At 45.2% G+C, this 25400-nt stretch overlaps 1 protein-coding gene across 1 annotated transcript in view; it reads right to left on the reverse strand.

Annotated features, from left to right (window-relative positions):
• Positions 1-1308: 1308 nt before the first annotated feature.
• LOC122550471 (uncharacterized) overlaps positions 1309-25400 on the reverse strand; it is a 256060-nt gene continuing 231968 nt past the window's right edge. The window contains exons 39-48 of the mRNA XM_087987905.1: positions 21647-21718; positions 18587-18712; positions 18300-18416; positions 17490-17651; positions 15900-15998; positions 14506-14652; positions 13409-13525; positions 12114-12305; positions 11103-11389; positions 1309-9521 (exon numbers count right to left, since the gene is read on the reverse strand). Of these exons, the coding sequence (XP_087844031.1) occupies positions 9261-9521; positions 11103-11389; positions 12114-12305; positions 13409-13525; positions 14506-14652; positions 15900-15998; positions 17490-17651; positions 18300-18416; positions 18587-18712; positions 21647-21718 (1580 nt within the window). The 3' untranslated portion in view covers positions 1309-9260. The remainder of the gene's footprint in view (positions 9522-11102; positions 11390-12113; positions 12306-13408; positions 13526-14505; positions 14653-15899; positions 15999-17489; positions 17652-18299; positions 18417-18586; positions 18713-21646; positions 21719-25400) is intronic.

A 25400-nucleotide genomic window follows, 5' to 3' on the forward strand; every position in this document is an offset into this window, starting at 1 on the left:
TGCAGGTAAGAAAAGTTTGCGTGCTACAAATCAAGGGAGACCTTGCCATTTGGATACAGAACTGGCTCAAAGGTAGAAGACAGTGTGTGGTGGTGGAGGGTTTTTTTTTCAGACCGGAGGCCTGTGACCAGTGGAGTGCCACAAGGATCGGTGCTGCACCTCTACTTTTTGTCATTTGCATAAATGATTTAGATGCGAACATAAGAGGTACAGTTAGTAAGTTTGCAGATGACACCAAAATTGGAGGAGTAATGGACAGCGAAGAAGGTTACCTCAGATTAAAACAAGACCTGGACCAGATGGGTCATGGGCTGAGAAGTGGCAGATGGAGTTTAATTCAGATAAATGCGAGGTGCTGCATTTTGGGAAAGCAAATCTTAGCAGGACTTATACACTTAATGGTAAGGTACGAGGGAGTGTTGCTGAACAAAGAGACCTTGGAGTGCAGGTTCATAGCTCCTTGGAAGTGGAGTCGCAGGTAGATAGGATAGTGAAGAAGGCGTTTGGTATGCTTTCCTTTATTGGTCAGAGTATTGAGTACAGGAGTTGGGAGATCATGTTGCAGCTGTACAGGACATTGGTTAGGCCACTGTTGGAATATTGCATGCAATTCTGGTCTCCTTCCTATTGGAAAGGTGTTGTGAAACTTGAAAGGGTTCAGAAAAGATTTACAAGGATGTTGCCAGGGTTGGAGGATTTGAGATACAGGGAGACGCTGAACAGGCTGGGGCTGTTTTCCCTGGAATCGTCGGAGGCTGAGGGGTGACCTTTATCGAGGTTTACAAAATTATGAGGGGCATGGATAGGATAAATAGACAAAGTCTTTTCCCTGGGGTGGGGGAGTCCAGAACTAGAGGGCATAGGTTTAGGGTGAGAGAGGAAAGATATAAAAGATACCAAAGGGGCAACCTTTTCACGCAGAGTGTGGTAAGTGTATGGAATGAGCTGTCAGAGGATGTGGTGGAGGCTGGTACAATTGCAACATTTAAGAGACATTTGGATAGGTATATGAATAGGAAGGGTTTGGAGGGATATGGGACGGGTGCTGGCAGGTGGGACTAGATTGGGTTGGGATATCTGGTCGGCATGGACAGGTTGGACTGAAGGGTCTGTTTCCATGCTGTACATCGCTATGACTCTATGTTAAAGCCAATTCACATTGAAGAAACGCACTTTGTAGCTAAACACGACTATTAAAATTGCAATTGTCCAAGTAAACCGGTCATTCCATAATTCTGCCATTTGTTCCAGTGGTGGCGCTGCAGGAGAAAAATATCACCAGAATTTAATAAATAAGTGAAGGAAGTATAAAAAGTAAAATACTTTTAATTTGGATAATTACATTAATTTGAGAACTTCCATCTGCCGTACAATAGAATGACAAAAATGATGGTATTTACAGGTATTGCTGTTTTGACAAGGCTAACTTTTCATTAAAACTTATGTGCCTTAGTTAAGTGTTTAATTTCTTTCTTTGCTGATGCCTAACATTATATTCATTCCATTCTTCTGTCTCAAGTTCAGTCTCATTCCACACCCTGTGTGTACTTTTAGCACCTTTTATTTATCTGATTATCCTTTTAACCACCAGTGTTACATATTGCTGTCTGCTGCTAACTTGACAGCAATGTTAATTATAACATTCATAAATTAGTGGGAAGATATGTAACATTAAAGCAGCAAGGAAACCGCAATATTAATGTACAAACTGCAGGTTATATGAAAGGAACCCTGGGAAAGAATATGCATTTGTATAGCACCATTTTTATTTTATCTGTACATAGCGTATGCATAACCGTAATTTTCAAGTTTTCTGTTGTGAAACCAATTTGCACAAGCAAAGATCTTGTAGATAGTAAATTTAATGTATTTTAAGATATTAGTCAAGGAAGTAGCAATGAGAACCACTTTCATCTCTTTAAATAGCTCCACGCGTTCTTCTACATCTCCAGACCTAGCAGGCAAGCCCTCAGTTTAATGTCTCATTCGAACCTCTGGCAGTAGATTGATTTTAAAAATGTGTTGCTGGAAAAGCACAGCAGGTCAGGCAGCACCAAAGGAACAGGAGAATCGACGTTTCGGGCATAAGCCCTTCTTCAGGAATGGTGGGGAGTTCTTGGACTAAGGGGGACAGGACCATGTCAAGGTATGCAGAGATGAGTTCGGTGGGGCAGGAGCAGGCTGAGACAATGGGTCGGCTGGGGCAGTCAGGTTTGTGGATTTTGGGCTGTGCAGGGTTGTGGGACTATGAGGTTGGAGGCGGTGGATGGGAGCTACTCTGAGGTGACGAGGTTATGGATGGTCTGGGAGATGATGGTTTGGTGGTGGGAGGTGGGGTCATGGTCAAGGGGGCAGTAGGAGGAGGTGTCCGCGAGCTGGCGTTTAGCCTCAGCAATATAAAGATCGGTGCACCAAACTACCACCGCGCCTCCCTTGTCTGCCGGTTTGATGGTGAGGTTGGGGTTGGAGCGGAGGAAGTGGAGGGCTGCACGTTGCGAGGGTAAGATTGGAGTGGGTGAGAGGCGTGGACAGGTCGAGGCGGTCAATGTCGTGGCAGCAGTTGGCTATGAAGAGATCAAGGACGGGTAAGAGGCCAGCACGGGGTGTCCAGGTGGAAGGGCTTATGCCCAAAACGTCGATTCTCCTGTTCCTTTGATGCTGCCTGACCTGCTGCGCTTTTCCAGCAACACATTTTTAAGCTCTGATCTCCAGCATCTACAGTCCTCACTTTCTCCCAGTAGATTGATTTGAAAAGACTCACTTTCAAAGAATTTGAGTATTTATTGATAATGAAGTAAATGTTTAACTATTTTAATACAACCTTTAAATATTTAGCTTTCATGTGGAATATGGAATCCTTAAAATAATGATTTGAGCTAAGGTGTTCTTTAGTAGTCAAGCAATTTCAGAAGATGAAATATTCACTGAGGGCGTGGGGGAAATAAGGTAAACCTTGTGCTCCTGTTGTGGAGTCTTGCCTGTAAACGTTTCTCAATGCCTAGCTGGTCTGAAACCAAGCCTAGATGGACAAAAATACTTACATTTCTGTGGCACCTTTCCATTTTCCTCAGGATGTTTCAAAATGATTAACATCCTATTAAGGAATTCTTAAGTGTTGTCACTGTTGTAATGCAGTCGATACAACTGATTTATGCACAGCAACAAATCCACAAACTGCAGTGTGATACTGATCTGACTTTCTTTTCCAAAAGTGTGCATTGAAGCATTTAATATTGTTTCAGACCACAGGATAAATAGTGTGCCGTTCTTCCAAATAGAGCCACTGGTTCTTTTCCATTCACTAGAGAGGGCAAAAATGGTCTCGCTTTAACCCCTCATCTGAAAGATGGCTCCTCTGACAGTGTGGCACTTCTTCGGTATACCGTACTGGGAGTGTCTGCCTGAATGAAAGGGTTTTACCTGAGACTTGAACCTGAGCCCCTTGGCTCTGAGATGAGATTATCACCCACTAAGTCACCATTGATGATTCCAAAGGCCAAGTGACCAAGGACAAAAAGGTCGGGGAGACCGCAGAGAGGGAGGAGGTAGAGGTGGACGTGGAAGGGAATTGCTGAAGTCAGGGAAAGAAAGGCAGACTCTGGGCTCTTAACATGAAAGAGAAAGTAGGCATCAATAGTTCTTTTTGGCAAGGTGTAATGAGTGGTGTGCCCCTGGGGAATGCAACTTGTACTAATTTTATGTAAATAACTTGTATTAAAGGACTGAACACACTATTGTTGATTTGCTGTTGATACAAAGCTAGGTCAGAAAGCAAGTTGTGATGAGGACAGAAGAAGGCTACAAATATATTTAGATACTCATGTGTTCGTATTTCTTATGGTCTTGTGTTTAATTAAGGAGGTGAAAGGTTATCAATGACATAAATGGCCAAACATGATTTGAGGGGCTGTGCGTCCTTACCCCTGCTCCCAACTCATACATATGTCTGAAGTCCTTTTGTGACAAGGGATAACATAGTTCTAGCAATGATCTGTAGTGAAGTGTAAATGCTTGAAGACTGCTTCAAATGGGTGGAATTATTTGTTTTAAAGCGAGTAACCCCTTTTGTCTTGACGGTAATTGAGGTCAAGAATTTGCCAATGAATTTGTATCACTGTTTCAGTATTCATTGCAGTTTTTATGTCTAATACAAGATAAAGACCATAGACCTTTGCTGGATTATCTCTGGTGAAGCAAAACAGAATGACCACAGTGCTTTGCAACTATGTTCCACTGTGACCCCTTTTAACTAACTACCTGTGCAGGGGCAATGAGGAATAGCTGACAAAGGCTAGCCTTCTGTAAGCGAATGTATTTATAAAGGAATGAAAATTAATATGACCCATAACTCCAGCAAAAACAAAACAGCAATAAAGCAGTGTAGTAACAGCTGGTATATTATTATTGAAGTTTGCATATTAGAGATCAACTTATACTATAGTACACAAGATTAAATATGAAAGTCAGTGTTTTAAAGCAACTTGCAGAGGTGTTCTTATTTTACGTGCTCCTGTAGGTTTCAGCCAAACTCTCCACATTCCATGGTGACAGATACCTGTGAAGCCCCTCCTCTTTCCCAACCCCCTTCTCCTCCTCCCCCCACCAGCCCACAAACGTGGATATTTTAACACCCCTCTCCCCAGTACAGACTGCAGTGGAAAGGCAGCAATAATGATGATGGGTAAAGGGGAAATAGTTCAGATTCCCATCCTGAACCTTTACGAAATAGTGACTGATCACGGGAGGGAGGTGGCCTTGGGCCCTCCTGGACCACATGTCTCATTGTCCCCTCCTGCATCTTAGCTGTCAGGCCTCAGTCCTGTTAATGACCTACCTCGGTATCCCAGCTGAGCCCTCAACCAAATTCTTGCCTGCCCCGCCCTCACCCTGTGTGAATCCCAGGCCTCTGTCCCATTCCTACTTCTCATTTGGTATGGAAATGCAATGCTGTATAAAAACAGGCCTTGCTGTAATCATGTGAGTGCTACCACGAGGCACTCTCCCATCTGACAGCTAGCTCCAATAAAGACACTTACAGCCCACCTCTGATAATATATTATGAGCTCTGACTATGATGGAGAACTGTGTAGAAGCACTACTACTGAAATTGGAACACAGGAATGTTTCAGAATTGCTGAAAGCTCTAAACAGGAACAAAGAAGCAGACGGCTGTCACTGAATTACTGGGGAAGAAACGATGGCTACGGACTTTCCTTTCCGGGGCCAGTCAAAGTGACATGAAACTACGAGTAGAAAAACTGCCAACTCAATGGTAAAGTGATTTTGACAGATTTAATTAACAAGCCAGAACAGCACTGAGTAGCTACACATTTGCCACTGAGGGCTTTGTGAGTTGTTCAAGAAAAAAGTTTCAATTTGTTGATCAGCCAAAATTTCTCCAAAGAACTGGAGGGGTGGAAGACCAATTTTGAAGGTCTCTAAGGCATGCTTTGAGTTCCCAAATGAATGTAACTTACAAACAATATATGTTTAATTTATGAGTCCAAGTTATAAAACAAGCTATTGTTTGGTAGGAAACTGCAATAATGTAGCTTACAGGATACTGTGACTGTGTATTTAAAAGATAACCTAATAGAAGACAAGATTCTACTTGGCAAAAAATATCCTGCAGTGAGAGCATGTCTATTGAGAGAGGATAAATTTACCCGAAGGAAAGGGATCAACACTTACAGAAGCACTGAGGTTGTAAATCAGCAGTTAGAGCATGTTCATAGCAAAAAGGCCTTGCATTATGTTGATAGACATTGCGGGCCAAAGGATTCATGGACAAAAGGGTAACACAAAGGCATATCCAACATGGGGATAGCAATATTCTCACTGCAAGAAGCTAAATCATATTGAAAGCACATAAGCAGACACAGATGGCCACAGGAGCATTATCAACTGAAGATTCTAGTTTTCAGATGTATTCTACAAGAATATTATCACAGAGTTAATGGCAGTATAAAACTAATTCAGTGTCTCCAAGATTAACTGGAAAGCCAGAAATTAAGAGCTGGAAAAGAAAGGTGTAGCCATTAAAGCTTTTTAACTATGTTCTGGGTGGTATTTGGGAGAGATAGATGGTTGCATGTGCTACTTGGCATTAGATTGTTGTTTGTGAATATTCCCACCGTGGAAATCACATCAATGATCTGTTAGTTTATTGGTTGCCAAGATACAATTGAAGAAGCCACTGTGACTGTTTGGCAGAGTCCACCAGATGAACCTGAAGGTGAACTAGAGAAAAAAAATTGCTTCCCAAAAAAAAAATGCCCAAAATCAAACACAAAGGTTGTGAACTGTCAGCAAAGATCTTCACCTGGATCCCAGATAGTTGTAGCAGGGATGAAGTGATCCACACGTTGTGCAGTTTCTTCCTTTGGATTTGTAAACTACTTAGGAACTGCCCATGCTGACTCAGTTTCATAGATGCTGGTTGGGCACAGAGTAAGAAGCAGCATTCACTAGAATCAAATAATGAGTGATGGCAATGCCAATGCTGAAATACAATGATGTAAATAGTGAAGTCACCCCATCGTGTGATGCCAGCAAGACAGGAATAGGAACACCTCGACACAACAGGAACAACTGGTTGCACTGCATTTAGTCTGTTAACACAAATGAAATGAAATGACCCTACACTTTGATTAAGAAACCATACCTGGCCATTGTTGTTGCTTATGCACACTTTCATCAATATGTACCTCAATCGACAATGTGACAGTCTAGTTTGAGCACAAACCACTTTCCTTAAGTCATTACTATCTGTTGCAAACATCTGCAAAGACTTATTCTGAATATGAAGATATAAAAGTAAGGGAAACAAGTGTAAATCTCCAACATGTTTTCTGAGCTGCATTCCCTATAAAGATGTAGAGGATGTTATACATTGTGAAATCTTCCAGATCCAACTCAACTTGTTCTGGAAGTCATCAATTGAATTTGAAATTGAATCCAATGGTGCCTCACTCAAATCAAGCAAACTACCCAACAAGATGTAACTCACCAAATGTTGTGACATGTAAATGATGGAAGGATGGCCCAAACACACAGAGAACACCACTGTGGTCACAAGAACTGGGAATAGAGAAATGAATTTCCAGACTATTGTACAAAGGAAATAGAATCATTATAGCTAAGGAAAATGAAAGGAGAGATGCTAAAGCAAATCCATGCAAGCTACCAAGGAATTTGAGTCTGAGGAAGATAAGCAAAGGGCTCTGCTGCCTGAACAGAAGCAATGAAATCAAGGGCTACATCAGCCACTGTGCTGACTGATGAGTACCAAGCTAAGCAAGCTGGGAAATTGTTGATGACCTAGAAGTTCCCAGGTGAAGCTGCAAGTAGATGTCATCAGTCTCCCAGGATCTATTATCATGTCACTGTAGACTCTTATTCTGGCTACTTTTGAAGTCAGCTAGTCTACCTCCTGTGAGCACCATGAGACTGTCAATGCCTAATAGTACACTTGGTTGTCAGGGCATTTCAAACATTGTATAAAAGTGAGGACTGCAGATGCTGGAGATCAGAGTCGAGACTGTAGTGCTGGAAAAGCACAGCAGGTCAGGCAGCATCTGAGGAGCAGGAGAATGGACGTTTCGGGTATGAGCCCTTCATCAGGAATGAGCATCGTGTGCACATTCACCACCATTTCAAACATTGTGAAGAGTGACAATGGCCATCAGTTTGAGTCAAGAATTCTGTCATTTCATAAAGGATTAGGAAATTTAACACTATATATCATCTGGATCATTAACCCCTGGTCAAATGGAAAGGCTGAGGCAGCAGTGAAAATTCCCATCGGATTCATAAAAACATTGGGCACAGAGCGGAGATGCATACCGATAGAAGGCATGGAAAGAAATCTAGTAGAAATACTCGGGCTGAACCCAAGCTACTTTTCCAATTTAAAAATAAAAGCTACTGAAACCAGAAGAAGATTGAAGTGACAAAATCAAAGGGATATTGCGAAAAGCCATATTTCATTTTTACAAAACTGCCAAACCTTCAGTGTCCAAACTTTCAGTGTTCAACAAGTTGACCAAATTGGCAGCTGGGCATCTGTGTAGAGCAACAGATGTGACGGATGTGAGTGCCCCACAACACCATTGCAAGCACAGGCACCACTGGAGAAGCTGTTCCGATACTGCAGGCAGCCAATCAGATCACCCACACCATCCATACAGACCAACCTTCAGCACCAGAAACAGAACAACAAATACTGCAACAACAAGTAACAATAGGACCACATTCCCCAGAGAAGGAACAGGACCCAGATGAACAAATACTACAAAGGGATTGACATGATACAAAGACTGGCTGAAATGTGCAAGGCCTAATGAGAATAATGAACCGCTAATGTATGAGAATAGTTGCGCAGAGTCAGTTATCAGTTATATAAATGATAATACGTAGAATTCTCTTTGTGTCTAAAGGGGGATGTTTGAGATAGAAATGCACTACTATATTAACCAGCCTCCTGGCTTGCTGTAGCTATGAGACATCATAAGACACACATTACTTCCACCTTACAGACAGCTCAATAGAGTCACAGCACAAGTTCAACTGTTGTTCTGCAAGGTCCTTACATTCTTGTCCCACTCCTCCACCCAGCCACAGCCTCGATCCTAACGTGCAGTCTGTTCTTTCCACTCTACTTCTGAATCCCAGCCCTTCGGCCTTGGTGACAGTCTCCTGCAGTGCAGGCAGTACCAGCCAGATACCCCAGTGTCGGAAGGCTGTTTGCACACAGGAGTGGCAGCTGCATAAGTGTAGCCTCGACCCTTCCCCAGTCCCAGCAAATGAGTCCGATTGGTTGCAGATTAAAGAGGTAGGAGCTGAGGGACATTTTTTTTCCTGGGCCAGAATGGGAAAAGTTCTTCAGGGGCAGACCTACATGAAGAAGGTGGAATTCTGCCAAAGGGCAGAAATTTCTCATCCCTGCACTTCTGTGAGCAGGGCTTGGCTGGTGAACCTCAAGTTGCATTATATTAGTTTTTGTTTTAGTGCTAAGCCTGAAAGAGAATAAGCTGGATTTGGTGCATTAATGAATTTAAATGTGCTTGCCAGGGTCTCTCCAATGGGCAATTTATGTAATGGGCTTGTCAGATATTATCTGTGTTTGAGGTTCCTAGTTCAAAGACAGCGCAATTTAACTTGGATTGCCAGTTTTTTTCCTGTCCATAACATTGTTGCCTTTACCCTTGGATTCCTGAGGGTGCGAGTGATTGATTATTTATTGCAGGGGGTGGTGTTTGTTATAAATTCTTCATGCAGACTTGGCACCGCCCGACTCGGGTTAGAAGCTGTCCTGCCTTCAGAGTGTCAGGTACAGGCTGCTCCTTAAACTGCTGGCTGGGGTCAACAGTCGATAGCCAGAAACTGTGCTTGTTGGCGAAGTAATGGCACGTGCCGCGGGCACCATTGCATTCCACAAAAGGAGTGGTTCGGAAATCCTCCAGGCAGCTGCCTGGTGACACCAAGGACTGACCACCACCTTCACTGCCTGCAGCCGTGTGCTGGAAGGGAAAGTACAGAATATTCGTTAACATCCATCATAGACTAATAATGTCACAGAAAATAGCCACCTCCAGTAGTTAATAATCAGCTCCTTTCGTGTAAGGATCTCTTCCCGTTGACGAAATGCAGTCTGCAATTGAGTAAGCTGAATACCAGCTCACCTACGGCTCATTCTAGGTGACCCCAGCTCTGGCTGCCATCTGTAAATGTATTACATTTCTTGTTCCAAGTGGCCAAAGCTGGGAAATACGACCTGGAGCACTGAAGCGGGAACAGAGGAGATGCCCGAGACTGGGTCCAGAGCTGAGGGACTTACATGCGGACACTCAAAGCTGGAACTGTTCTCCTTAGTGCGGAGAAGGTCAAGGGGGATTTGACAATCTGCTTAAAATTATAAAGTCTTTGATAAAGCCAGGAATAAAAACGTGCTTCTGGTGACAGGATGGTCACACATACAAGATGATTTGAACCAGAGGGTAAAAGCAATTTTCTTATCTCAGTTGAGAATGCAGTGGCTGAAAGGGTGGTACTAGCAAAGTTAAATGGTATTTCGATAGGTAATTAATTTACAGGACCATGGGGAAGAGCAGAGGCTGTGGATCTAGGGTCATAGAGATGTACAGCATGGAAACAGACCCTTTGGTCTGACTCTTCCATGGCAACCGGATATTCAAAACTGATCTAGTCCCATTTGCCAGCATTTGGCCCATAGCCCTCTAAACCCTTCCTATTCATATACCCATCTTTTAAGCAGTGTCATTTAAATGTTCTATCAATCTCCACCACTTCCTCTGGCAGCTCTTTCCATCCACGCACCACCCTCTCCATGAAAACGTTGCCCCTTAGGTCCCTTTTATATCTTTTTTCTCTCCCTTTCCTCTGGGGGGAGTCCAGAACTAGAGGGCATATGTTTAGGGTGAGAGGGGAAAGATATAAAAGGGATCTAAAGGGGAAATTTTTCACCCAGAGGGTGGTGTGTGTATGGAATGCCTGCCAGAGAAAGTGGTGGGGGCTGGTACAATTACAACATTTAAAATGATTTGGAGATGCCGGTGTTGGACTGGGGTGGACAAAGTTAAAAATGACACAACACCAGGTTATAGTCCAACAGGTTTATTTGGAAGCACTAGCTTTCGGAGCGACGCTCCTTCATCAGGTGGTGGTCATCACAACTACCTGATGATGGAGCAGTGCTCCGAAAGCTAGTGCTTCCAAATAAACCTGTTGGACTATAACCTGGTGTTGTGTCATTTTTAACATTTAAAAGGCAGCTGGATGGTTATATGATTAGGAAGGGTTTAGAGGAATATGGGCCAAATGCCGGCCAATAGATTAGGTTAGGATATGTGATTGGCATAGATGAGTTGGACCGAAGGGTCTGCTTCCATGCTGTACATCTCTATGACTCTCTACAAGTCTTGTCCTGATTTGCCTTTCCAAAATGCAGCGCCTCACACTTAGCTCTTTCAAACAGCCAGGATGGATATAATGAACCAAACGTGCTGTAAAATTAATGGGTCAACACTGCCCGTCCCAAACATCGGAGCTATGTGGCACATTGAAGTTATGTAAAATCTTACCATTAGAAAAGAGTAACCAATCCACAGACTGCGCCACCCAGTGGGGCACATTGGAATTGTGATGTCCTGGCTGTGAACAGCGACTGCCAGAGAGGGAGCCTCACACACTGAGCACCGGCTGATGTACTGTTTGATTTCGGCATCAGCCACAGGCATCATTGGAATCGGAGCGTTGGTAGACAACCAATAAGACTTGTCATTTCGGCTTGCAAAGTAGCAAACATTATTGATATTACAGTACACAAAGGGTATTGTACTGAACCTTGGCATGCACGATCCAGCCAGCCCTGGAGAGTGAAACAGTCAGAATGAATGTACTGAGCAAAACCTGCTATCACATTTACCACATCCACTAGTACACTGACAATCCCCGACATTCGCTTTCTCCAACTTCCATTCTCACAACTGAGCTCTGACACATTCAGAACATAATTGTGTTCCTATCCCAATCAAATAATGGACACGCTTGGCTCAGCAGTAATATACCAGTCCTCAAGTCTGGTCCTGAGTTCAAATCCCATTGCAGAGAGTTCAGCACAGAAAGCAGACCAACACTCCCCCACTGTAGTACTGAGTGTTGAACTGTAAGTGAGGGGGGAGCAATCCAGAGATAGCGATATAGTTACAGGGAACATGTTGAAGGAGCAGTTTATTGTTAGAATCAATACGGAGAGAGTATCAATGCAGTGAGGGAGTGTCAGTCCCGATGGAGCGTTGAAGTGAGTGAGTGTCAGTACTTAGGCACATTTAATGTTAATTCTAAGAAGCTAAATCAAACTTCTGTCTGTTCACAAGGATTTTAATAAAACCACATTCTGAGCGAGGATGAGGACTTCAAACCTCCCCATAGAATTGTAAAAATTATAAAGACCATGGTAAATTTAAACTGTAGCTGAAATGTGGTTATTGTAGTCCCGTTTCTCATTCGTAAGCCTGTACAAGAGAGGGGTGAAACGATGTGAAAACAGGGATCAATGTTCCTAAGTCTGACATTATTATTTTATAACCCACCCAGATCCTGATTGTGAGCTTTTTCTTGTCCTTCCACAAATAACAGACTGTATCCATCCCAGAGTTTGTTCATTCCAAGTGGACACGGTGGGATTTCCTGCGACTGACTGTGTTTAACCAAGAGGTATCCAACACTGACACTTCGGCCTGGCATACCCTCCATCCCGCGTACCCCTTGGGTGCCAGGGACACCTACAGAACAAAACAAAAGGTCAGGATCTACCGTTCAATGCAGATAAAATATGACTAAAACAATTATATTTGGACCGGTGACGGGATGTTTTAAGGAGAGGATGTAAATCAACTCTCTCTCTCACAATCACACAATCTTCTTTGTGATTTTCTCATCACCCTCCATCTCCAAAGCTCACTTCATAACCACCCACACGCGCACGCACGCACACACACACACACTCTCTCTCTCACAGACACATACAAGCACACTTTCTCTCAAATACCCACACTTACACACAGACACACAGTCTGTCTCACACACATACACTCACATTCCTCTCTCTCTCACACATACATACTTGCACTCCCCCCCTCTCTTTCTCACACACATACACACAGACAGACGCTCGCAATCCTCTCACACACACACACACGGTCTCTCTCACACATAAACAGACACACACTTGCACTCGTTCTCTCACACACATGCATATACAGACACACAGTCTCCCTCACACACACAAGGACACACGCAAATAGACTCACTTCTTCTCTCATACAATCACACATAGAGAGAGACACTCTCTCTCACACACAGACACACATTTGCACTCCTTCTCTCTCATGCACTCACACAGACACACACTCACTGTTCCAGCAGTAGCTCCCTGTAGAATGTTGTTACTGTGCATGTGCTGTTTTCTCAGAGCACCATGGTTACCAGGAATAAGCCTGGGGTCCTACATCCTTCGAGGTGCTGCACAGCCAAGTGGCTGAACAGTGAATACATTAACCCCTCCACTTCCATTTTGATGGAAGGTCACTGACCTGAAAGGGTCAACTCCTTCTCACTCTCTACAGACACAGCTGAGAAATTCCAGCGTGATTTATGTAGTTTTCACATTTTCAGCATTTGGGTCTTTGAGAATGAGAGCACGGTGGGAAAGGGTTTTGAGGTCAGGGAGAGATGGGTGCTTTTGAACATTTCTTTAGTGATGCTGTGACCTGGGTGGGTGTGAGACTGGATGGCATTGCCTTGTCACACAGGTTGGATCTCTGATCTCCCTAACCTCCATCCCCCTTCCCTCACTCAGGGTGTGCTACAGACAAAGGCCTTGTACCTTTAAATCCCAAAGATCCTTGTTGTCCGACTGGACCTGCTTCACCTCTGGGGCCTATTCTTCCTGGGGAGCCAGTGAGCCCAGGGATTCCTGGTTTACCCGGAGGGCCCTTCAGACCTGTGCAGAGAAACACAACACACAGCCAGAGAGATTTAAACAGACTCTCAGGCCCAGAATCAGTCTCACAACAAGGTTCAACATGAGCAGCATTTGTTCTCACACTTGGTCTTCTCCAGCTTGTCTGGAATTAAGGTTTGATGTGAAAACGAGAAAAAAACTGGTCGTTCTATAGCACCTCCACCACACTGGGATCTCTGTTTTTTTTTCACAGCCATTTACAGTACATTTACAAGGGAGTGCATTCTTGTAACACAAGGACATGGCCAATTTGTGCACAGCAAGATCCCACAAATGGCAACAACAGAGTGATCGTTTTTTCTCTCATTCCTAGTTCCTTCGAAGAAGGTGTTAGTGGCTTATCTCCTTGAATATGTGTGTGTGTGTGTGTGTGTGTGTGTGTGTGCGTGCTTGTGCATGCGCATGCGTGTGTGTACATGTATATTTGCGTGTGTGCATGTACATTGTGTGTGTATATATGTGTACGTGAGTGTGTGTACATGTGCATACATGTGTGTATGTACTTAGGCGTACGCCTGTGTGCACATGTACATGTGTATACATGTGTAAATGTGTGTGTACACGTGTATGTGTGTTCTTGCATGTGCACAGGTGATCCAATTACAATATATAAAAGGCATCTGGATGGGTATATGAATAGCAAGGGTTTAGAGGAAAATGGGCCAAGTGCTGGAAAACAGGGCTACATTAATTTAGGATATCTGGTCGGCATGGATGAGTTGGACTGAAGGATCTGTTTTCATGCTGTAGATCTCTATGACTCCATGTCCATGTGTACATGTCTATACGTGTGTATACGTGCATGTACGTGTGTGAAAGTGCTCACACAATGTTGTCAGGCAGGATAATACAGGATGAGGTGTCTTTCTACTATTCCAATTGCACTGCTCCAGACAATACCATGTGTTCTCTCAATTGCCTGTGGAAGAATGAAACTAAACAGATGTTTGCACTCTCACCTTCATCCCCAGGAACCCCCTTTGGACCTGGGTCCCCTGGAAATCCATGCCGCCCAGGATTTCCTGGGGTGCCATCAGCTCCCCGCGGTGCAGTGAATGGTTGAGGAGAAGGAGCTGGTCCCTGTGGGCCAGGCAATCCCAACAAACCTGCAACCCATTCAAACCAAAGAGAGAATTAGCAAACACAGAGCACTTTTAACATACACTGAGATTTCTGCCCCCAGACCACACGCTCTCCCAATCTGGTGCATCTGCAGAATCTGACTACATTGCCCTGAGTGTGATGTGTATTATAACCAACACCAATCCAACACTGAGGCTCTCCGCATTTCCACCCATTCGGATTGATTCGGAGTTTTCTACGCTTTGTCTAGGTTAGTGGGCATTCCCAAGATTTAGTCTGAATCCTCACAATGTTTGGGTGCAACACATGGTCTTTCATGTGGAACTTTTTCAAATGTCTTCTGGAAGTCTTGAAATGTCTGTTCTATCAGACTTCCACAGTGCCTGAAAGTTGCATCTTCCTTAAGGAGCTGGACATTAAACAACTGAAACCATATGATGCCAGGTTGGGATTTGGAAATCTGAAACTTGTTGGGAAAGGATAGCAGGAACAAATCAAGGCCATTCGGCCCTGTTTTACCAAGAGGTGAAGTATTGCCTGGTTTACCATCCTTGGGCTGAATGGCTGGAGTTTGTGATAATGTTTTCATGTGTAAATATTTTGTGAAGGTTCACCAGACCTCCCTCCAGAATCTCCCCACCATCATCCTCAGCATACATTGGATTTTCCCGGAAATGTCAAAAATGGGGGAAAAAAAAATCAATATGCAGCGCAGAGTCAGAAAGTTCTGATTCTGTCACGAAGAGATATTGCCGTAGAGATGACCATTGAGAGAAGTAAAGGATGATTGACTGATCCCAGATTCCTAGTGAGGGGCGGATTATCAGGGTAGGAATCAAAATGGAACCTGCTCAGTTTGGATGAGTACCCATCCTGCTATGGGTCCTGCCATATTCTAAGGCAGTCTGACAGATTTGGGACAGTCCCCTCAAGTACAGGCCATTTTGCTATAATACGCGTTTTGTCAACGAAAATTCACATGATTGACGAACCGAGGACGCTGTTTCTAAAGCGTGAAGTTTTAAAACACATGTTGGCTGTAATGCGATTGCAGCACCAACACTTTAAGCGCTGTTTCTAAAGAGTGATTTTTCTATAACACAGGGCTGCTCAAGAACATAACCATCGCGTTGTAGAAGAATTAACTGTACGCACACACGTGATTGGTGCAGGGGGGGCGGTCTATCTTGTTTATTAGCAAACGTCGGTACTAGCTGTGCCACATGGGGCCGGCACTGTGCAGATCAGAGAGAGAAAAGGCTTCACTTACCAGCGAGACCCACTGAACCTTTCTGTCCGGGAACTCCAGGGTCTCCTTGTGGTCCAGCTTTCCCAGGGTAACCCATTACACCCTGGTCACCTCGTTGACCTTTCAACATACATATATTTTAAAAATAAGTTACACATACTTTGAGGATAATATAGAACCTCAATGTAATGGTGCAATAACTCCACAGAGGCTGGTATCCCATCACCGGATCACCTTTAATTTACATGTGAACAGTACATGACACTGATCCAGCTCCCTAAGAGCCAACTTTCAGTGAACAGAATCACTGACACTCCTTTTTATATCTGTCAGCCAGGACTCCCTGATTGGACCAGGTAAACAGCCCCAGTATGGGAACTCATATTCTATGAGGTCTGTCAGGCTGAGCTCATTATAATCACTATAGATGGATTTTCTTGATGATGGTGAATGTATCTGTTATCATGTAACACATTAACTCTGGTTTACTAGATATGAGACCTCCATTCCTCAAATTCATTGATCAGCAGTAGAGCGCCCTTCTGGCACGGGTGGTAGTGTCCTTACCTCTATAGAGAGTGGTGTGAGTTCAAGTCCACACCATGGATTTCCCATGAATGTGGCTAATCTGTGGAAGACTGTAGGAGGGGGAGAAACTGGATTTGGGAAGGAGAAAGGGAATTGTGTTTGTAAACCATTATGCTACATGTTCAATATTCAGATTTATTGAAGGTATTGGAATGGAATATAGTCAGGACATTAACAGGTGACCAATGGGGTGCTACCAACCAATCCAGTGGAACCCTTGCAAACAAAACACCTCTGAAGAAGTTGATTAGAAAATATTTACAGTGCCACATGGAGGGAGTAAAATCATTTACTGATCTAAGGACCAGAACTCTAAGCCCAGGGTCTTGCAATGGGGAAGGGACACCAGGCATTTGAGAGGTCGAGGTGAAGGCAGGGGGGTTTCTAAATCTGGACACAGGGTCAGTGACAGAGGTGCCGAAACATGTCTCTGCCACCTGATGCCATAGCAGAGGAACCCAGTGGGTGCTCCCTTCCCATTGGCCTCCATGATTCCCTAAATGGATGGGTTGGAGGTGGGAGATCAGGCAGCTGGAGGCCTACCCAAGAATTTTAAGGATCCTCACCATTGATGGCAGTGCATTAAATACTGCCCAAGGATTTACGACAACACCAGGTTTGTTGTGATACCAGAGGGGAAACTGATCCATCTCAGACTCTTAGTGAGGAACATGAATTGGGGAGCATGGGAGGAGAATTAGCAATACAGAGCCATGTCTCTGACCCAGAGTTCCCTATGAACATGGCTAATCTGTAGAAGACTATAGGAAGGGAATTGTATTTGTAAACCATTATGCAACATGTTCAATATTCAGATTTATTGATGGTATTGTAAATGAAAACAGTCAGGACATTAACAGGTGAGCAATGTGGTCATATGAACCAATCCAATCAAATCCATTGCCTTGCAAACATTCAATTTCCCTGTGTTTTAATAATGATGTTATGTAACAATTAGTTTGATACAATCTCCCACGAAAGAGCAATCTACTTTTTATATTTTGTAAGAGATGTCAGACTTGCCTTTATTTCCAGGGATGCCATTGATACCTGGAAGACCAGAAGCTCCCTTCTCACCGGGGATCCCTGGTGATCCTACGAAGCCAGATGCACCTGGATTCCCTATCTCACCTTTGTTTCCAGGTTGTCCCAACCTGCCAAAGGGACCTGGTTGACCAGGGTAGCCTGCAAGAAAGCCCAGGACAAAATTAAACATCTTTGCTACCTCAGCCATGCGGCCTCTCATTGACTCAAACTCTCTGCCAGCAGTGCCTGAGTTTTCAACACAAACATTTGGCACTCACTCTAATGTTAGTAAATGTTGATAGTTCTATGATTCATAATCCATGGTTTGTCTCTACAGTCTCAAAACATTCACTGTAAGGGTGGCATGGTGGCTCAGTGGTTAGCACTGCTGCCTCACAGCGCCAGGGACCCAGGTTCGATTCCCACCTCAGGCGACTGTCTGTGTGGAGTTTGCACATTCTCCCCGTGTCTGTGTGGGTTTCCTCCGGGTGCTCCGGTTTCCTCCCACAGTCCAAAGATTGCAGGTTAGGTGGATTGGCCATGCTAAATTGCCCCTAGTGTTCAGAGATGTGTAGGTTAGGTGTATTAGTTAGGGGTAAATGTGAGATAGTGGGGTAGGGGAGTGGGTCTGGGTGGGTTGCTCTTCAGAGGGTCAGTGTGGACTCGTTGGGCTGAAGGGCCTGTTTCCACACTGTAGGGATTTTATGTTTCAATGAAGCATTCTGACCAATCAGAGCACATTCTGATCTTGTGTGGTGACCTGGTTAGAATCCTAACTCATCACGGTCAGTCAGGGATCTAACTTACCTTGTGGACCGTCATATCCTTTTGGCCCTGGATCACCTGCTTTTCCTGGTTTGTTTGATGGGATCAGGGGCCCTGGATCACCAGGAGGTCCCATTGAGCCAACAAGACCTGGTTCACCTGAAGTAAATGATAAATCCATAGTAAGTGTCTGCAGAGGATTCATTCAGTGTTAGCATCAGAACTCATCAAACAGTTTTACATGGCATCTGTGATAGGAATGAGCAGGAGGGTTGGTGTGAAGAGTCTTTCGATCATTCAACACATAAACGGTTTTAACCAACACTTACCGACATCACCTCTGGCACCAACTCCCCCTGGCAGCCCGAGTTCCCCTGGTTTGGTACTGGGTATCCCTCTCTCCCCTTTCTCACCCTGGTGACCAGTTTGACCTGGAGTTCCTCTCGCGTTTAGACCTGTTCATGAAAGAACAATATTACACACTCCAATCATTGTTTGATGTTCATTGTCAACTTGTCACATTTGCAGTGCTACCTTCAGAGTTAGAACAATGTAGATTTCAGCTTTAGCCATTAGCTCAGGTTAATACGTCAGTGCTGTACTGAAGGAGTGCAGTATTGACACTGAACTGAATTTTGGTTACTTGTTTAACTAAATGTAAAAAATCTTATCCCACATTCCACAATCATAGAGGTCTGTGTGTACCACATCTATCTCGTGACTCTCATCCACACTTTCTGTTACCTTGTTAAAAAAAACACACACAATTTCATACAATGATTGGAGTTCTAAGTGTGGAAGTAGGCCATTCAGCCCATTGAGTCCATATCAACTGTATGTAGAGCATCCCACCCAGAACCGCTCCCCCCCCCCCCCATAATCCCGCATTTCCCAAGGATAGTCCACATACCTTGCACACCTGTAGACACTACAGGCAATTTATCATGGCCAGTCCACTTAACCTGCACATCTTTGGACTGTGGGAAGAAACTAGAGCATCCGGACGAATCCCACGCAGACACAGAGAGAACGTGCAAATTAAACACAGATAGTTGCCTGAGGGTGGAATCGAACCCATGTCCCTGGCACTGTGAGGCAGCAGTGCTAACCACTGAGTGACAGTGTGGCATATTTGGTTAAACACAACTGGTGTTTAACAAATTTCTGCTGGCTTTTCTTCATTATTCCACATTTGTCCAAGTGAGTGTTCATTTGGCCTGGGATTAACATTTCTAAATGTTTTCTAAGTGTTAAACTAGAGAAAAGCAGCAACATTATTCCCAAAATGCTTTCTCCCATGGCGGGGGAGGGAGGTTAAGAGGATGAGTCGAGAGTGTGATGCTGGAAAAGCACAGCCGGTCAGGCAGCATCCTGTGTGTAGAATCGACATTTTGAGCGTGAGCTCCTTATCAGGAAGATGATTCCCAATGAGGAGCTTACACTCAAAATGTCGATTCTCCTGCTCCTCGGACGCTGCCTGACTGGCTGTGCTTTTCCAGCACCACGCTCTCAACTCTGACCTGCAGCATTTGCAGTCCTTACTTTTTCCTAGTTAAGAGGAAAAGCCTACCCTGCATATTTGTGCACCCATCCCACCCAGCTCCAGGACACCCAGAATGTACCTCAGGCTGGGGGTCTCTCCAGCGAATACGCAATGGCAGCTAATTCCAGCCTCTAACCTCCACTCATCAATTTTGACCTAATTGAGTCATAGAGATGTACAGCATGTAAACAGACTCTTCAGTCCAACCTGTCCATGCTGACCAGCTATCCTAACCCAATCTAGTCCCACCTGCCAGCATCCGGCCCATATCCCTCCAAACCCTTCCTATTCATATACCCATCCAAATGACTTTTAAATGTTGCAATTGTACCAGCCTCCACCCCATCCTCTGGTAGCTCATTCCATACACGTTCCACCCTCTGCGTGAAAAAGTTGCCCCTTTGGTCTCTTTTATATCTTTCCCTCTCACCCTAAACCTATGCCCTCTAGATCTGGACTCCCCCACCCCAGGGACAAGACTTTCCATGCCCCTCATAATTTTGTAAACCTCTATAACGTCACCCCTCAGCCTCTGAAGCTCCAGGGAAAACAGCCCCAGCCTGTTCAGTCTCTCCCTATAGCTCAAATCCTCCAACCCTGGCAACAGCCTTGTAAATCTTTTCTGAACCCTTTCAAGTTTCACACAATCTTTCCGATAGGAAGGAGACCAGAATTGCATGCAATATTCCAACAGTGGCATAACCAATGTCCTGTACAGCCACAACATGACCTCCCAACTACTGTCTGTACTCAATACTCTGACCAATAAAGGAAAGCATACCAAACACCTTCTTCACTATCCCATCTACCTGCGACTCCAATTTCTAGGAGCTATGAACCTGCACTCCAAGGTCTGTTTGTTCAGCAACACTCCCTAGGACCTTACCATTAAGTGCATAAGTCCTGCTAAGATTTGCTTTCCCAAAATGCAGCACCTCGCATTTATCTGAATTAAACTCCATCTGCCACTTCTCTGCCCATTGGCCCATCTGGTCCAGATCCTGTTGTAATCTGAGGTCTCCAACCCTATTCCCCTGTTGGTTGTGGCAGGCATTTGACCAGCTGAGAGGTTTGGGTTTTGGTGATGCCGCTATTAAGGAACTGAATTTCACAGCTTGCATTTGCAATGACCTGAGGTCCCAGGGGTGGGCAGTAAAGTGCAAGGCAGGAGTTTTGAGAAGCTCCACTTCAGGAGCCTGAAGCAATATCGACCACATAAAAGGTTTTCAACCAAAAAACAGCTCATAAAGAGCTTTTAAAGTTGCAAAATATCTCAAATTGTTTCCCACAGGTTTTTAATAAGATAAAATTTTACCAGGAGCCACACAATGAGGTATGAACTTGATCAAAGGGTTATTCAGTTTTACAAGGTGTCCTACAGGAGAAATGGAGAGTTTTAGCAAGAGACTTCCAGAGCAATGAAAAGTATGGTGGAACGATTAAAATCGAGGATGCTCAAGACACCAGAAAGGGAGGATTGCAGAGGGCTCATGGACTGGAGGGCTCAAGAGAGAGAGAGAGAGAGAGGAAGTGGTGAAACCATGGAGGGAATTGAAACCAACCTTAAGGAAGTGCTTAACTCAGAGCCAACACAGGCCAATGATCACAGTGCGTGTTAGTTGAAGAGGAGTTTTTGTGATGAAAAACACACTCAGTAGTTTTGAATGGCCTCACATTGACAGTAGGTAGGCTCTGGGAGACCAAACAGGAGTGTGTTGCATTAATTAAGCCTTAAGGTGACAACGGCATGGACATTCACAGAATTTATTTGGTGCCATGAGAATTCATGAACTCCTGTTATCTGTACCATGTAGTGATTAATTAGAGAAAAATTGAGAGACTGTACCTGGGGATCCTGGGAAGCCTTTGTTTCCTTTTAACCCGTCTAAACCAGGCAGACCATCAGGACCCAGTGAACCTGTGGGAGCAATCAAAATTCAAACACATCGATATTAATATTCCAATCATTTAAGTCTCACTGATGTACATTGAAAATTACCCTGAACTTTTAAAAAACTCCATGGGGTCACCAAAGACACTCGGCAATGAAAGATTTGTCTCCGAGAACCAACCTGCTGAGAAACTAATCGTCAGGTCCGCAAACCCCTTCTAGGGAGGGCAAGGCAACAAAGGATGAATTCCAATGTCACAGTGAGTAGATGGGCAAGAGGAGATTGTACAGAAATTCCACATTCCCAACGTGAAAACTCCAAGTCACTCTTGATTTATCAGGAAATTATCTCTTCCCATGTACAGGAGAGACTTTAGATCTTTAGTTCCCAAAGTTTGATTTCACTTCATGTCAGGTTTGAGCTAAACTCATCGACAGAGATTGATTGTTACCATTGACGATGAACCCTATTGTTCTTGTATTAGTGATGAATGGGGAGGTGACATTAATAGGCACTGCTCTGATCTGGTCTTGTAAATCCAATGTTCCCCAAACACAATCAAATGAGACATACCACACACAAAGTGCTAGAGAGCACTGTTCTTATAGTCTCAGACATTCACACATAATCAACTGTTAACAGCCTCTCTTCTGAACCAAGAATAGTCAGAGATTCCAGTTTCCCATCTCTTAATCTCCTGAAGGTTTGGGATCACCATGAAAGTTTTGATTCAAGAGGCTTTTAAAAAGAGTTTTGTGTTATAATCCACCAGTCTGGCAGCCAATTGGTCAGACCTGTGAAGTTTGTAACAAGGTACTGATGGATTGGCGGTCAGGAGTCAGGGAGACCTGGTAGTTGTAGTGTAAGCATGTGAGAAGATGGAAAAGTGCTGCCCCAGTTTGATCTGGCACAGTATAAGAAGAGCTCCCATCCTATGGACCTTGATTAAACACAAATTCCTACTGTTGGTAGATGTTGCCAGCAATTAACATGCATTTAGACCACACTTTTAACACAGTATAATGTCCCAAGGTGCTTCACGGCAGTGATTTACAAACATGACTTGACACCAAAGGGAGATAATAGGAACAGATGATCCAAATATTGCTCAAAGCCATAGGTTTTAAGGAATACCTTAAGGCGGATCGAGAGGTACAGAGGTTTAAGGAGAAGATGCCAGACTGTAGGCCCCAGCAACTATGGCACTAATTATGGAGCTACTTTAAATGGTGAAATCAACAGGGTTAGAGGAATTCAGAGACCCTGGAGCGATTTACATAGTGTTTTTCAAACTGTGGGTAATGTCCCCAGTTAAGACTTTGGTGGCTGTGGAGTTTGGATAGATTGTCCTGAAACAAACTCGGTATCACAGCCACATTTGCTTCCTCAGTGCCTGTCTCCGTAACCAACTCACCCCACACGGACTCCGGACCACCTTTAAACCAGCAGAGTTCGGACCCGAACAGGACAAACAGTACAGATTACAGATTCAAAAACACCAGCAACAGTTCTCCATCAAGATCCTCCGCTCCACGCTTGCAGCAATGCGCCGGTACCTAACCTCTCTACAGTCAGCCCTGCCTCAGCTGAGGGCCACACTCTCTCAGAATTGCAAAGGACCCTCTCTGTACTACATCCTCAGGAGAATTCATACTCTCAACAAACAGTATTTCAATTCCATCTCAAACATCAAAAACTGTAAGTACAACAAACTTTTATCTACCCAGCTCCATAACCAGCGCTCCTTGAACATTCCAGAAGATTCCCCTGGCCTCGGAAACACCATTAGCCATGCGGCTGATGCAGCTACCACCCCCACGCTGATTGATGATGTCACTTCTGCCCCCATCATGGCCACTCCCACAGCCACTTCCGCCCCTCACATCATCGCTGATGCCACACGCTCAGTGACTTCCACCACCCCTACTGCCGTGTCTGCCACCACTTCCGCCCCCACTAGCGCCACTCACCTGCATTCTGCTGACACGCCCCCCACAGACCCCACTGTCACTATCCCCACCCCCCAGAGCCCCGAGGGGAACACTATCCCTGCTCATGACTCTACCCCCATTCCCCCCACCATCACACCCACTCCAGGTACTGGCTCCGACCCCACTCCCAGCTCTATACCCACACCAGATCCCAGCTCCCAGCCCTGCCGAGTTTTCACCATCCCCCCCAGACCTCCCCCTCACTGAGGACGAACGATCAGTCCTCAGCAAAGGACTCACCTTTGTCCCCGTCCGTCCACGCATCAATGAATTTAATACACGCCGTGACATCGAACAATTCTTCCGTCGCCTCCGCCTCCGAGCTTACTTTCACAATCAGGACTCCCGCCCACCTTCCGAGGACCCCTTCGCCCACCTCCAACACACTGCATCCACCTGGACACCCCGCGCTGGCCTATTACCTGCCCTCGACCTCTTCATTTCCAACTGCCGCCGGGACATTAACCGCCTCAACCTGTCAACCCCCCTCCCCCACTCCAACCTCTCACCCTCACAACGCGCAGCCCTCCAATCCCTCTGCTCCAATCCTGACCTCACCATCAAGCCAGCGGACAAAGGGGGCGCAGTGGTAGTCTGGCGCACTGACCTCTACATCGCTGAAGCCAAACGCCAACTCGAGGACACCTCTTCCTACCGCCCCCTTGACCATGACCCCACCCCCCATCACCAAACCATCATCTCCCAGACCATACAGAACCTCATCACCTCAGGAGATCTCCCACCCACAGCTTCCAACCTCATAGTCCGGGAACCCCGCACTGCCCGGTTCTACCTCCTTCCCAAGATCCACAAGCCTGACCACCCTGGCCGACCCATTGTCTCAGCATGCTCCTGCCCCACTGAACTCATCTCTACCTACCTCGACACTGTCCTATCCCCCCTAGTCCAGGAACTCCCCACATACGTTCGAGACACCACCCACGCCCTCCACCTCCTCCAAGACTTCCGTTTCCCCGGCCCCCAACACCTCATCTTCACCATGGATATCCAATCCCTCTACACCTCCATCCGCCATGACCAGAGCCTCCAAGCCCTCCGTTTTTCCCTCTCCAGACGTTCCCAACAGTACCCCTCCACTGACACTCTCATTCGTTTGGCCGAACTGGTCCTCACCCTTAACAATTTCTCCTTTGAATCCTCCCACTTCCTCCAGACCAAAGGGGTAGCCATGGGCACACGTATGGGCCCCAGCTATGCTGTCTCTTTGTTGGCTACGTAGAGCAGTTGATCTTCCGTAATTACACCGGCACCACTCCCCACCTCTTCCTCCGCTACATTGATGACTGCATTGGCGCCACCTTGTGCTCCCGCGAGGAGGTTGAGCAATTCATCAACTTCACCAACACATTCCACCCTGACCTTAAATTTACCTGGACCATCTCTGACACCTCCCTCCCCTTCCTGGACCTCTCCATCTCCATCAGTGACGACCGACTTGACACTGACATCTTCTACAAACCCACCGACTCCCACAGCTACCTGGATTACACCTCTTCCCACCCTACCTCTTGCAAAAATGCCATCCCGTATTCCCAATTCTTCCGCCTCCGCCGTATCTGCTCCCAGGAGGAGCGGTTCCACCATAGAACACACCAGATGGCCTCCTTCTTTAGAGACCGCAATTTCCCTTCCCACGTGGTTAAAGATGCCCTCCAAAGCATCTCATCCACATCCCGCACCTCCGCCCTCAGACCCA

This window comes from Chiloscyllium plagiosum, unplaced genomic scaffold (assembly GCF_037043375.1).
Source record: "Chiloscyllium plagiosum isolate Xiang-an unplaced genomic scaffold, Cpla_swu_hap1 HiC_scaffold_6, whole genome shotgun sequence".
Lineage (NCBI taxonomy): Eukaryota > Metazoa > Chordata > Chondrichthyes > Orectolobiformes > Hemiscylliidae > Chiloscyllium > Chiloscyllium plagiosum.